This window comes from Drosophila novamexicana, unplaced genomic scaffold (genome assembly GCF_003285875.2).
Source record: "Drosophila novamexicana strain 15010-1031.04,08,12 unplaced genomic scaffold, DnovRS2.1 tig00001415-arrow-arrow-pilon, whole genome shotgun sequence".
NCBI lineage: Eukaryota > Metazoa > Arthropoda > Insecta > Diptera > Drosophilidae > Drosophila > Drosophila novamexicana.
In genome coordinates, this window is record NW_020824856.1 from 175997 (window position 1) to 191540 (window position 15544).

Sequence of the window (15544 nt, forward strand, 5' to 3'; positions counted from 1 at the left end):
ATAGTATATAAATTCAAATTGCATATTATTCATGTACAGTCACGCCCAAAAAAAAAAATACATGTATATTAAATAAAATACCAAAAAAAAAAATACTCCTATTATATATGAAAATTTAAGCATCAAATATTTATTGGCACGTCGTGTAAAAAAAAAAAAAAAACATATATTAAAAAAAAAAATATGTTTATCACTTTAGTATTTAAAAAAATTTGAATTTCTATGCAAGTTTTTTTGCGCGCTTTGCAGCTCTTAAATGATTTATGATTTATTTATTAATCCAAGTATTTTCTGGAATTGCAGTTTGTTTCTTGAGTTGAAAATGTTTTCGAGTGCTTTGCGTTGTTTTAACCACACCACGAATTACGAGTATTCCTTGTGCTTAGATTCGTTTTTATACCCGGTTTCCTTGCGGTGCGTGTCTTTGATCTTAAGTTCCTTATTGTTTCGTTAGCCAAATGCTTTAACTGCGCTTTGGCAAGGTCTATGCTTACGTGTTCCACCTAATATGAATGTACTTTTAATATGAAAGAACAGACGAACAATACTAGGCATAGTTTGTACAAATGATATCAGGGCAACGGGTTGTATTTAGATCATGCTTAGAACAGGCTCATATTTCAAATAAGAAGCATAAATGAATATACAAAATTTGTTAATTCTTTTGATTTATTATTTTATTTTCAAACATTTTCTGCTCTTTGAAGAACTCTATAAAGAAATTAGTTTGATTGAAAAAAGGACTTTATTATGAGCTTATCCAAAGATAATTTATGCATCTATTTTTATATGTTTTATTTTATCTCATGTCGTCTGCATTGCTAATACATTTGAAGAGCTCCGAAAACATTAACTCAAAGGGGGACCAGATACTGATTTTCCCCATAGATCTATATTATATTTTGTGTTTCGCCTGAATTCGTATGTTTAAGAAAAAAAAGTACTAAAAAAAACTAAAACTTAACAAGTTAGGCTTAAAAAACGAGAAATACCAAAAGCAGCCTATAGAATAAAAGCTATATACATATCATATATAATATACCTATGTATACCTTAACATATATATTGAATTTTATAATACTTATATAATACTCCAATAATAATAATATCTAACACTTTGGCGTTTTGCTTCTCCAACATGATGTGTTCTATTTTGTGCTCTCTCGTTTTTTCTTACATTTCTTTTTATCCCACACAAATGTTTATGGTATTTTTTATATGTTTTTTTTTTCCGCTTCTTTCGATATATCAATATTATGCATATATATCAAAAATATATCCATATATATATATCCAATATATATACAATATACAAACGTAAACTGCACCACGTTTTGCCGCCCGCAACCACCTGCAACTGCAACCAACCAAATCAACCAAAAAAAAAAAATAATAATCATCAAAACCAACAACAACTGATACAACAACATCTACAACAACCATCGTTAAAACTACAACAACAACAACAACAACAACAACAACAAAACAACAACAAAAATGTTTCTAGATTCTGACGCAAGAGGATTGGAACGTGGTTCTATTCAATGGCATGGAAAAGACAAGTCATTGGGCCGCATTGTACTTTGTGGCTCTAATGACGTTCGGCAATTATGTGCTATTTAATTTATTGGTGGCCATTTTGGTTGAGGGATTCAGTTCAGAGGTAGAGTTTTGCCAACATCCAATAACGAAATTAACCTTAAAATACTGTCAAATAATAACAAAAAACTGCATAGTCTAATTGAAATTTTTGGCCAGTTTGGGCATCGTTTAACTTCAACTCAATCTAACAAAAACAAAATCAGTTGAAACGTTGCCCAGACCAAGCTGATCGATATGCGTTTCGATTGGCCTTAAAAAAGTCAACAAACCATGTTTCAAATGTCGCCAGATTATGAGAGTTGCTTCAAAAATCCAAATACAAATCATTTAATTCGATAAATTATCGATCAGCAATCGAAGGTTGATTTTTGAATGATTAAAGCTATCGATACTTATCGATAACTTATCGATAAGCAATAAAATTCATGATTCGATTCGATGCGATAAATGATCGACATGCGACAATTGAAACATTGTATTCTGGCAGCGATAGCAGGTCGCCTGACTCGAAAAAAAACATCGATAGCGTTGACGAGAAAGTCTAATTTTGAAATTTTGATTCCCTCAGCGAAATGAACGTCGCGAGCGCGAACAGCGCGAATTGGTTAAGAAACTGCGCGAAGAGACATTGGCCGAAAATTATAGCGATGGTATGTACGATGAATCACGCAGCGAAGCGGATTCATCGACCACTAACGATAGTTACTACGAGGTACGCAATCGCTGGCGCAGCGCCGAGGATGTGCGCAAGGTAAGTGCAAGAAAGAGATAGCGAATGCTATACAATGACTGTAAGAGAGAGCCAAGTGAAAGCGAAAGCGAAAGCTCAAGCTCGACTCTGTGGCACGCGTGAATGAGTGTGAATGTGAATGGGAGTGTGAATATGAGTGAGTGCCTGTGCGCCACAGAGTCTGTCACGGTATGTATCGTAGTCTATCGTCTATCGTTATCGCCTATCGTTATCGACTATCGTCTATCGCCACCTCAGCAACTACAAGACTCCGCCGAGCTCAGCATCGAGACCAAGAGCAACATCCACCGCCAGCGCCTGCTGCAGCCCATCCAAGACTACCAAATCAACGAGTTGCCCGCGCAGGGCGCCAGCGCCTCTGTGCTTGGCAACGCAGCTGCCGGCTCCGGGCTGCTCGCAACCGACAAGGAGGCCAGCGGCAAGTCGCACGAGGAGGCCAAGCCGCGCGGCGGCCTCAAAAAGGTAAGTACAGTCGCACCTCAAGCACAAGTACAACAACAGCAACAAACGCAACAAACACAAACACACAACTGCCTCGGCTCGCACCTACAGACATACTCGATCAAGGAACGACGCAGCGAGGCGCCACGCCTAAACAAAATGCGGCTCATACGCGATCCACCGCTCATCACAACAACGGCGGCCACGCCCCAGGACTCACCGAGCACCACCATGGAGCCGGGCATGAGCTTCCGCCAATGGGGCGAAATGGAGGTGAGTTTCAAGTAACCAAACCTCAATTTTCACAAAGCTAAATCATGTGGATCGTGCAAATTGATCGGATTTAGCTAGACAGTCAAGATTTTCAGCTACGCCAAGTTTGTCGAAAATTGAGAGTTTTTTGTGTTTCGCATGGAAATGCAGAATGTATGAACAGAAGCGTCAGCTTCGCTGTAGTTAGTGTATATCCCAGTTGGGCACACCCGACTAGAGCACTTCTCTTACACTTTGACAACCTATTGAAATGTTCATTTCTTGTGCCACGCCCACACAGCCAGTGCCGCCATCGCCGTCGCTGCTGAAGCCGCCAAATATATTCAGCGGAGGTCAGCGCACGCTGGACGAGGGAATACCGGCCATAGATCTCATACCGCCGTCGCCTGTGCTGGCGCACAAGCCGCTCAACATACTCAATGCCAGCCAGCTGCAGGGACATGTCAGTCCTGTTGGCGGTGCAGGTGGTGCAAGTGGTGGTTCTGTCGGTGGCGCAGCAACTGTTGGTGGTAGTGGCGGGGCCAGCGCCAGCATATCCAGCGGAAGCAGCAATCAGCTGAGCAGCCTGCTGCCCAGCAGCATGCACAGCGTCATCATCGATGACATCTCTAAGAATTCCAGCACAACGGCAGCTGCCACGCCCATCTATGTGCCCAGCATATCATCCACGGCGGCCACACTGCAGCCGCCGACGGAGAGTCACAGCCACAGCTTGAATCTGTCGGATCTGTCGCCGCTGACCGTGTCGCTGACGGGCTCGACAAGCTTGCCCATGGGCGGAGCGGGCAGTGCTGCCTCCACGAGCGGCAGCTCATCCAGCGAACGTCTGCCGCTGGCGCCGATAAGCGGCAGCTTCCAGCAGCGCTTCCGACGCTCCAGCTCCAAGAAGCGTCCGACTACACTGCGACCCGACGACAACATCAGCGCGCCCGACGACGAGCAGCAGCAGCTGAACAGCTCGGGTGCCGTTGAGTCCAGGCAGAGGGACACGAACCGGCTGAGTCCACAGAACTCGATGCGCAGGCTCTCGAATACGCTCAGCATCGGCAGCGGCCCGGGCAGCCGGCGCGCCTCCGCCTGCATCTTCAACTCGCAGGTCTATCAGAATCTGAGCCAGCCGCCCAAGCTAAGGCCCGGCGCCGGGCAGCGCCGCATGAGCTCCATCGAGCTGGCGTTCAGCAAGACATCGCATCTGAATCTGCACAATCTGGAGGCGAATCGCAAGTCACTGTCGTACACAAACTCCAAGATTGATCTGGACAAATGGCAAAGATCCTATTTGACGCTCAACGAGCCGGACATGCTACAACAGTACATGGAGGCGCGCGACAAGCGCAAGAACTCCATCAGCCACTACAATCTGAAGAAACGCCTCGAGGAGAAGGAGCTGCAACAGCTACAGCAGCTGCATCAGCAGCAAATGCAACAGCAGCAGCAGCAGCAACAGCTCGACACGCAGTCCCATACGCAGCTATCGCCGCAGCAGCTGGCCAAGGAGCTGCAACTGCTGTCGATGCAACAACAACATTCCATGGTGCCCTGCGGTAGGGGGGAGCACGTCTCAAAGCTGCGGATGATCATACAGCGTCTGACGCCCAAGCAGTTTACCGCCGAGCGTGAGTCCTACTCCATGTATGTCTTTCCGGAGGATAACAGGTATGTCGCCTCGATATGCTTCAATTACTCGTCGAAGAGCTTTAAGTGAGCTTTAATAGCGCCAGAAGCAAGCTTTAAGTAAGCTTCTAGCTAGTTTCGCATGCATTTAAGCCAAGATCTAAGTGTGATTTAGGCAAGTGAACTTTAATTTACTATTGAGTTAGCCTTCATTGAGCTTTGATTCACAATTGAATGAGCTTTTAAAAGCTTTAAGAGCGTTTGAGACAATTCTTGAGTGTCACAAGCCTAAAGTAAGCTTTAAGTTACAATTAAGTGAGCTTTAAGTGCGACTGAGACAAGCCTAAAGTGAGCTTTAATCTACAATTTAGTCAGATATCTGTAAGCTTTAGGCAAACCTTAAGTGAGCTTTAAGCCACAAATTAGCGAGATCTCAGTTAACCTTAAATGCGTCTTAAACAAGAATTAAGTAATCGTATGGACAAAATCAAATGAGATTGAATGAGCTTAAAGTAACTATTGAGTGGGCTTTATGGAAGCTTTAAATGCTTTGATTAAAGCCTTTTGAGTGAAATTTTAATACGCTTTAAGTGAGTAGCTAAAGCGCACATGCATTATGCAATCGAGCAAAACATTTCCTTAGAGTTTTTGCTAATAGCTTTTACGCCCTTATGTTATGACAATGTAGCTTTAAGAGGGCAATGTTGGCAATAAAGCGCGCTTTTAATTCCTTTGTAACTTTACGACATTTTTCCATTGTCCTCTGCTGTGCTCACTTTCTGCTCTGCTTATCTTTCAACATTTATATTGATGCTAACTTTAGGAGCTTTAATATATTGTGTTTCATTTTTTTTAAATCTTACACCAGTCTTGCCCAGCAAAGGCAGTGAATAGCATAAGTAGAGCTTTAAGGGAGCTTTAATTGAGAGTTTAAATAAATAAAGCTCGCCAAAGCTCCTTTAAGCAAAGCCACCTTGGCAGTTGTCTAGCGTAGTTTGTATGTCTTAAGGCTTGGGTAAACAAGATCTTGGCTAAACGAAGCCCTGAAAACACATTTCCTTTTCAATGCAACCAGCTACCGAATTTTTCCTTATCTGATTTGCCAATTTTGCAATTGACTTTTGTGATAGATTTCCAACAAAATTCACTGCACTCAACTCTGTCGCAGCCAGTTTTGCAGTTCGTTTTCGTTTTCGTTGTCGTTTTCGCATTTGATTTTCATTTTGATTTTCGCAACGGAAATGCCGTAATTGAATTTCAACCCAATTTACTGTCAACTGCTTTGTGTTGTTGGTGAACAGGTTCCGGCAGATCTGCTCGTGGTTCGTGAACCAAAAGTGGTTCGACAATGTCGTGCTGCTCTTCATAGCCCTCAACTGCATAACACTCGCCATGGAAAGACCAAACATCCCTCCAAGCAGCACCGAGAGAGTGTTCCTGGCAACGGCCAACTACGTGTTCACCGTCGTCTTCACTATCGAAATGTTCATTAAGGCAAGTATCGCATTTGCAAACTAAAATAAACTGCAACTTTTTCGCTGAGTGTATTTTGAACAAGTTTGATTGTTTTGTTTTATTTACAGGTAGTTGCCACGGGCATGTTTTATGGCCCGGATGCATATTTCACATCCGGCTGGAATATAATGGATGGATCTTTGGTTACAATTTCGATAATTGATTTGTTAATGTCATTGATTAGCGAATCGAGCCCGAGGATATTTGGGATTTTAAGGGTAAGTTTGTGGGCTGAACGGCAATAGGCACACAAAACCGCAGCATCAGCCGGCCTCGGCAGGCAATCAGGCAGGCAGGCAGGCATGCAGTCAATCGGTCGGACATGCCGCATGCCGCATGCCACATGCAGCATGCAACTGAATACAGCGACCCAACATGTGTGAGCCACTAATTCGACAACTCGAACCACGCACTAATCAAACAAATCAAATCAGCTGCTGTTGTGCACGCGGATCCATTTACAAGCCGAAAACAAAAAAGAAAGAATAAAATCTCCCGCTATTGCTCGCTCGCTCGCTCGCTCGCCCGCTTGCTCTCTCTTGCCTCTCTCTCTCTCTCTCTGTCTCTCTCTCTCTTTCTTTTTCTCTCTTTCTTTCATTAGCTATCTACAGCTCTGTCAATTGGCCGTCTTTTCACATTGCTATCTGAGAATTAAAAACGTCTTTTGCCTTCTCTCATCCATCTCTTTCATATAACTTTCTGAAATTCTCTCCCTCCCTCTCTCTCTCTCTCTCTATATATATATATAAATATATATACATTTGTATATTTTTATGGCTATATTGTGTTTGAATCGGGTATTCGAATCTTAACTTAACATAAACCAAACCGATCTGCAGGTAAATTCTCGCCGCTTTATCATTTAATGGCAAAAACAAAAACAAAAAAAAACAAAAATTATTCGTACGTTATTTTTCTCTGTGTGTGTGTAGAGTCCCTTTAAAATGTTGATACCCTACCGAATGTAAATTGTTGGCTCACGCTCATATATATTATATATCTGGTTGTATATTATACTCAGTAATATTTGCATTCTCTTTGCCCTTGTCATGCCTCACCCAGCACATGTTCCAATTATAAACACACCACAACATAACCTCACTTTATGTAAAACGCGGCTATCGGATCTGTAAAGTCAAATTCTATATAGACTATGTTTCTATTGGGCTGAGACTCCTTTTTCCCATTCCTGGCGTGTTTCAATTTCAATTGGTTCCGATATATAAATTGCCGGAAATACCTTTTTCAACTTAACCTCACTTAGATAAAGTACAGCTTTTATATAACGAAGCTTACCTTACCTACCCTTTATGGTCTTAAAGATTCCTATATATACATAAACTTGCCTCAAGCTGATAACTTTTTTGTCGACCTCACAGATCCGATCTAGCACCAAACCCAATCTGAAGTTCTTACATGTATTATCATTGTTTAAGGCAACCCCCATTCTGCCTCGTGTTAACCGCTTATTGCCAGCCTTTTGCATTGGAGTTATTCACATAATCCCAGCCCGATTCCAATCGTTCCATCATTGTCTAAGCCCAATTTCAGGCATTTCGCTTAACCTTATTCCTAGCCCCATTCCATTCGTTCCTTTAGATTACTTAATTTGAGTCTTCTGCCATATAATTTTCTCACCAAATTCCATTTGTTCCCACTCATTATTTCTACATTGTTTTCACTTGCTTAACTGCAAATTTGCACCGCATTCAGCATGCACCATTCGTGTCATTCATTTGCCCTCCCTTGCCTACAGTGTTCCATTCCACAACGTTTCATTTGACTTTGTCTAAGCACATAACCTTCTTTTCGTAATGCCAACCATTTATTGTCCACACATTCACATCGTTCTCCATTTGCATACCCGTTCCAATTCCGAAACGTTTCATTTGCATATAACTTCATACATAAGCCCAAGTTCTTGTAGCTGTATTGTAAGCCCGCTGAGCATTTTCGCATCAATTTGTTCCATTACCATGCGTTCCACATTTTGGCTTTGCTTCTTCCGTTTTATGTTTCAATGCCAGTCGTTTCTGGCATATGTATCAGTTGCTGTTTCCGTTTTCAGTTGTTGTGTTCATTTTTTTCCAGTGGGTCAATGATGTTTTATCGGATTTAGATATACGTGACAGGGTTGAAGATGGGATTAGACTGATCGCATGTTCCCAATTATTGTTCGCAGGTGTTTCGTCTACTTCGTTCCCTACGGCCGCTGCGTGTGATCAACCGAGCGCCGGGTCTGAAACTAGTCGTTCAAACGCTCTTATCGTCCCTGCGTCCCATTGGGAACATCGTGCTGATCTGTTGCACCTTCTTCATCATCTTTGGCATTCTCGGCGTCCAGCTGTTCAAGGGCACCTTCTTTTACTGCGAGGGCGAGAACATCAAGAACGTCCGGAATGCGGACGAATGCCGTCGCATACCCGGCAACGTCTGGACGAATCGCAAATACAATTTCGATGATCTTGGCAAGGCCCTGATGTCGCTCTTTGTGCTCAGCTCCCGCGACGGCTGGGTGAACATCATGTATACGGGCCTGGATGCGGTTGGCGTTGACCAACAGCCGATTGTCAACTACAACGAATGGCGTCTACTCTACTTTATAGCATTCATTTTGCTGGTCGGCTTCTTTGTGCTCAACATGTTTGTGGGCGTTGTCGTTGAGAATTTCCATCGCTGTCGCGAGGAACAGGAGAAGGAGGAGAAAATCCGACGCGCCGCCAAGCGTGCCCTGCAAATGGAAAAGAAACGCAGGCGAATGCACGAGCCACCCTACTATACGAACTACTCACCGACCCGGATGTTCGTGCACAATGTGGTCACCTCGAAGTACTTTGATCTGGCGATCGCCGCCGTCATCGGCCTGAATGTGGTCACCATGGCCATGGAATACTACAAGATGCCGATGGCCCTGCAATATGCGCTAAAGATTTTCAACTATTTCTTTACGGCCGTCTTTATACTGGAGGCGAACATGAAGCTGGTTGCGCTCGGCTGGCGTTTATATCTGAAGGATCGCTGGAATCAGCTGGACGTCGGCATCGTGCTGCTCTCCATTGTGGGCATTGTGCTCGAGGAGCTGGAAACGAACATAATACCCATAAATCCAACCATAATCCGTGTGATGCGCGTTTTGCGCATTGCACGCGTCTTAAAGCTATTAAAAATGGCAAAGGGCATACGGGCGCTATTGGATACCGTAATGCAGGCCCTGCCGCAGGTGGGCAATCTGGGTCTGCTCTTCTTTTTGCTATTCTTCATATTCGCGGCGCTGGGCGTGGAGCTGTTCGGGCGACTCGAGTGCTCCGATGAGATACCCTGCCAGGGACTCGGCGAGCATGCGCACTTCGCCAACTTCGGCATGGCTTTCCTCACATTGTTTCGCGTAGCGACTGGCGACAACTGGAACGGCATCATGAAGGACACGCTGAGGGATAACTGCGATGACGCGGCCGATTGCGTGCGCAATTGCTGCGTCAGCTCGTTTATTGCTCCCATATTCTTTGTGATATTCGTTCTTATGGCGCAATTCGTTTTAGTGAACGTCGTCGTGGCTGTTTTGATGAAACACCTCGAGGAGAGCCACAAGCAAATGGAAGATGAGCTCGATATGGAGGTGGAACTGGAGCGTGAGCTGGTCCGCGAACAGGAGTTCGCCCAGGAGCAGAAACTCTGCCAGCAGCTGGCGGAGGCGCAGGCCAAGCTAATCGCACCGCCACGCCCATTGGCCAAAGTCAAATCGCTGCCCAAGAATTTCATCTATAGCACACCATCGCTGGAGAAGAAGTTCCCCAGCCCCAGTCTAACCGGCAGCTCGGCCACCAATCTCAATCAGAGCCAATCCGGCGCCGGTGCACGTCGTCAGACCGTGCAATATTTCAATCAACAGCAGCAGCAACAGCAGCAGCAGGCACTCGGCCTCAGTCTGGCCGAAATGGGCGGCGCGCTGACGCCTCAGGCGCTGGGCGCACGGCTGGGCGAGCCCTTTGGCGGCGCTGTGACGGCAGCGGCAATAACCGGCAACGAGCACGGCTTGCAACTGCCGCCACTGGGCCGCCGCGGGCGACGCGCCTCGGCCGCCGCCGGCTTCCGCAAGCGCGGCGTGCTGTCCAAGGAGCGCTCACTCGACGAGCAGGCCATCAGGCGACGCAACCTGGAGGCGAAGCGCACCAGCTGCGATTCGCTGCCCTGGGGCGGCGATGCGCTCGACTATCGTCGCGGCACCATATTCGAGAGCCTCGAGTCGGATGGCGGCGGCAACAGTCCCTCCTCCAGCTATGATCTGGATGTGCGCAGCATACGCAGCGCTGAGCTGTCGCGTCCACGTGACGACGATTTGCCGCTGGCCATTCTTAGTGCGCCCACACCCACGCCCACAGCCACACCCCTGGCTATTGTGATGCCCACAACAACACCCACAGCCACGCCCACGCCCACAGCCACAGGCACACCCACCGTCACACATCAGCAGCGACGCCCCTTCGGCTGGTCGCAGTCCGTGGATCAGAGCTGCCTGCTGGGCGCCGGCGGACGCAGCAGCCTGCTGCTCTCGGTGCCGCGCTCCATGCCGCCGCGCAGCCGCAGCGGCAGCACCAAGCAGCTCTTCAAGCAGCAGGCGCTCGACGAGGACGCCGACTTGGATGAGAACTCGCTGCTGCTGCCGGCAATGCCGCAGCCAGCCACAGCTGCAGCAGCTGCAACAGCTCAGCTGCCCAGCTCCGACAGCTGCCCAACAGCAGGCGGCAAAGGCAACGCCGACAGCGACGCCCACGGTGACGCCGACGTCAGCATCGTCGACTGCCCGGCGATCAGTAAATCGGATTCGGCGGACATCATGCGCATCATCAGCGAGCGGCGGCGCATGGATCAGCGGGATCAGTGCGGCAACGAGGACAGCGACTACAACGAGCTGCTGCTCGTCAAATCCCCCCAGTCCTCGACGGACTAAGCCTCTCTCTTTCTAACCCACACACACACACACTCTCTCTCTCCCTCTCACACATACACACCTTGCTATCAGGCTGGTTTCGTTCATTTCCATTCGTTTCACTTGCTGGATTCTAACGAGTTCCGTATGCTGAAAATAAAATTACTAAGCCAAGGCGCATTTAATCGATATCGATAAACGATAACAATCGAAAGCGAAACGAGCCTGTTAGTCTACGTAAATAAATATATGTATAGATATATACATAGATGTATCTACACCTCCTTGCAGCAGGCTAGTTTCGTTCGTTTCCATTCGTTTCACTTGCTCAACTGTAACGAGTGTTTCAACGTTCCAAAGTTCCGCTGAAAACAAAAATGCCAAGCTAAGGCGCATTTAATCGATATCGATAAACGATAACAAACAAAAGCGATACGAGCCTGTTAAAAATATATATATATATACATCTTGAAATATCTCCCTCGCACACAAACACTCGTAACTGTAGCCTGCGCATAACTTTTGGGAATTTTCCCAAGTGCTCAGTTTAAAGGAAGCAAAACTAAAGCGTTAGCTCATAGGCAATAATGTTAACGATAACGATAACGATTACGATAACGATAACATTACTCACTAGCGTTAGGCGTTAACTGTAACTGTAACTGTAACTTTAACTGTAACTGTAACTGTAACTATAACTGTAACTGTAACTATAACGATAACTGTAACGTTAACCGTAACGATAACGATACCGATAACGATAACGATAACTACTCATAGAGCGTTCTCAATATGAAATTGTCAACTGTTTTTAGTGCAATCTACGGTTTTCATAAGTTTAGCAAACAACAACAACAAAATCCAAATGGTATCAACAGACAAATTATTGGAAAAAAAATACTAGAAATATACTAAAAGTCGTTGCTTAGAGCGTTTTCCGTTTCAACCAAAGCAGTAAAACCGAAATACTAAAAAATCCATGCTGATGAATGATGATTATATACACATATATATATATATAAATATATGTATATATATATATATACAAGCGTTATATACACAGTTATACACAAACTATTTAGAGTATATAGAGGCGTATATATATGTATATGGAAATTGTGAACAAAATATATAAAGAAAAAATCATCAACTCTGTGATTAGCTCTTAAAGTTTAAAACATTTATGAACATATATGAATATATAAACAGATATATGAAAGGAAGAGAAAACCCTACAATATGCATACACTATATGTATGTATGAACACTAGAGTATGTATATGTTGTATGGTATTAAATGTAGTCTAGTCCAAAAAAAAAAAAAACAAAAAAAAACCCAAAGCTGACAAATATTGTTGCAGTATTCAGTCTAACAAATACATACACAATGATAAGCAATAGCTATTTTAGCTCGTTAAGATGGTAAATTAAATCGAACTTAAAATAAAATACCTAAAAATACCAGATAAAATACTACAAATACCAAATGTTACATACACGCAGAAAATACTAAAAAAATACCAAAAATGCATTGTTTATAAAAACGAATTTACATAGGTACTTAACACACTCACACACTCACACACACACACGGACGCGATGCTCTTTCGGACAATCTTTCGACTCTCAGCGCGCTCTCTTTCTGGCCTTAACCAAGCGCCCTCTCTCTCTCTCTCACACACACACACAACTATCGCTGTCTCGCTCATTTCAACTAAATTGTGCCAAATGAAACTAACACACACATAAAGTAAGGGGAATTAGCGTATTGTTAAATTTTTGTGTAGTAAAACTAAACCCAAAAAAAACTTACTTAATCGAAGGCCCCACTAAAAATACTAAAGGCAGAGCAGCAGCAGATGCGACTATCCAAAAGTTTATTTTTTATATACCAAAACGGGCTAACGGGCTAAATACCGCATACTAAATACAGTGTTGTTTTTTTTTTTTCTAGTATTAACTGTAGCTATAAATGTAGTCAAAGTTTTAATGATAATGTCAGGTGGGCGAAAGGTATAAATTAGCCCGTAAATAGTTACGAAGTTCAAAGTTCGAGCTCACACACGAAAAACTTTATGGCGTAGCATTTATAACAAGTAGTAGGAAAATAATAAGTATATAAACTATATACTGTAGCAACAACTCCCTACAAATAGAGTATAGAGCATAGAGTATAGAGTATATATATAAATATATATATATTTATGTGTGTGTATATATTGTATTTGTGAAAAACTATCAACGAATTACCATAAAGTTAAGCTCAAAGTTAGCTACGCTCTTTACAAAAACAGCAACAACCAAAGAAGAGGAAGAAAACTAAATCGATGTCGTAAAAGTTGAAGAAGAAGCAGAACACACACTGAACAAAACACTGTCAATTTTCCAAGAAAACAGAAAAAAAAAAACGCGAAAACACAAACAATTGAAAAGGAAAACGCATTTTTACACTCTTTGTAGAGACATTGGGGGGAAAGTTATCGATAGATCGATAAAACCCAAATTTAGATAAACTTTTGAACACAATAAAAAAGAAGAAGAAAACTGCAACAAATCGAACTTAGAAACTCTTAGCCTCTATCGGGCGTTACGAAACAACAACAACAACAAGAAAAGAACAACAACAAAAACAAGCTACAAATTTAATTATGTAATAATTTCATCTGTGCCTTTCTCTACGAATATATATATATGTATATATATATATATATTTAACTCTATATATATGTACACTATATAAAAACAAATTATGATATATCTACTGAATACTATATATACTAATATATTTCACATGTGCTCTTCTTTACACTCTCGCGCTCGCTCTCTCACACTATAACACTCTCTCAATCTCTCACTCTCTCGCTCTCTTTGGTGAAGCTGCAAGAGTTTCGATATCGATATTAAGTTGCGGCAATAAGAGTTGCTTCTTGACGAATCAATATCGATAGATTTGCAGACTAATCGATAACACGACACACAACACGCGACACACAAACACTCACACACAATTTACGTAACGTAACGTTTGCAGTAGGCTAAAAAGGGACAGATACAGTGCACCGCTCAAGCAGTGCAAGCAGTACAAGTTCAACTAACGGCACGCTCTGTCGCCAGGTCGCGCACACTCGCTCTTCCACTCTCGCTATCTCTATCTTTCTCTCTCTCTCTCTCTCTCTCTCTCTCAATAGCAAAGTATACACTTCTTCATGTTGCTGGCAAATTTAACCAGCACTCTGACATGTCTGTCAAACTAGTTTAGCATTAACTTTAGCAGCCTGTGAATTTGATTCATCTAGCAAGCAGTTCAGCTAGCTACTCAGTGTATTTAGCAAGCAGTTCGAATTGCAAAGAAGTTAGCCTGCGCTTAATAGTTAGATATTAATTTAGATTATTTATTGATCAGCGCGGACAACTTGTTGCTGCGGCTTGGCCTAAGCTGCATTCATTTAGAAACACTTTAATGCAAATTTCAATTGCAAATACCTGCAGCGAAATCTAACTCGCTGTCAGAGCTAACATGAACTTTGCCAAGAACATGAGAAACAACAAAAAACTAAACAGCTAATGCAACTAACATACTATTTATGAATATAAGCAATAATACATGAGTTAATATATTTAAACACACACACATACACAAACGCGCGCACACACAATATTAAGAGCTAAGCCTACTTAAAAAAACTGTTTTTAGGTTAATGTGCTGTAGTTTCGATTGTTTTTTTTTTTGTAATTTTTTTAGGTAGCAGCTTGAGCTAAAAATAATAGACATAAAAAGAGACACGCAAAATCGTAACACTTTTTTGAGAGCATGTAAACCCCATAAAAACTAACAAACACATAAAAACTATAAATTTTTTTTGTCTTGTTGATTAATAATTAGGTAAAAAAGCCACAAAAATTAGACAAAACGAAAAGAAAAAAAAAACTAAATAGAAATAAATTAAAATAAACGAAGAGCTAAATAAATTAAAATAAGCTGAAGAATGCAAGAGAACTCTATACAAATTGGAACTAAGACACAAAACTATATGAATTTGCTTTTAGCCAATGCAAGACAGAGTAATTATGTAAATGTTACAAAAAAGAGAGTAGAAGAAGAAGAAGTTAAACAACAATCAGTACGTAGCAGCAGGCAAAACAGAAATGAAAAGCGAAGCCAAACAAAAAAATTGAGCACATTTTTCCAGCCTGTCCCTAACAAAGTTAATTACTAACTAAACAAATATACACAAAAACTTGCAGTTTAAAGTAAACCAAAAATTATATCTATATAATATAAAAATAAAACAGTTGTAAACATTTTGTTGCATAACTTTTGCGTTCAGCTGAGGCAACAGCAAGAAAAAGCAAAGTAAATAATAATAATAATTACATAGTTGTAAATTGGTTGAAACTACCGCAAAAAAATCGCTCTACAT

General features: G+C 42.6%; 1 protein-coding gene across 1 annotated transcript in view; it reads left to right on the forward strand.

The window, feature by feature from the left end:
• LOC115767588 overlaps positions 1 to 11527 on the forward strand; it is a gene marked incomplete at its 5' end in the record, with an annotated part of 54641 nt that extends 43114 nt beyond the window's left edge. The window contains 9 exons of the mRNA XM_030711874.1: positions 1508 to 1663; positions 2171 to 2353; positions 2591 to 2815; positions 2906 to 3067; positions 3348 to 3551; positions 3624 to 4723; positions 5983 to 6175; positions 6265 to 6414; positions 8379 to 11527. Coding sequence (XP_030567734.1) covers positions 1508 to 1663; positions 2171 to 2353; positions 2591 to 2815; positions 2906 to 3067; positions 3348 to 3551; positions 3624 to 4723; positions 5983 to 6175; positions 6265 to 6414; positions 8379 to 11144 — 5139 coding nt within the window. The remainder of the gene's footprint in view (positions 1 to 1507; positions 1664 to 2170; positions 2354 to 2590; positions 2816 to 2905; positions 3068 to 3347; positions 3552 to 3623; positions 4724 to 5982; positions 6176 to 6264; positions 6415 to 8378) is intronic.
• Between the last annotated feature and the right edge of the window lie 4017 nt (positions 11528 to 15544).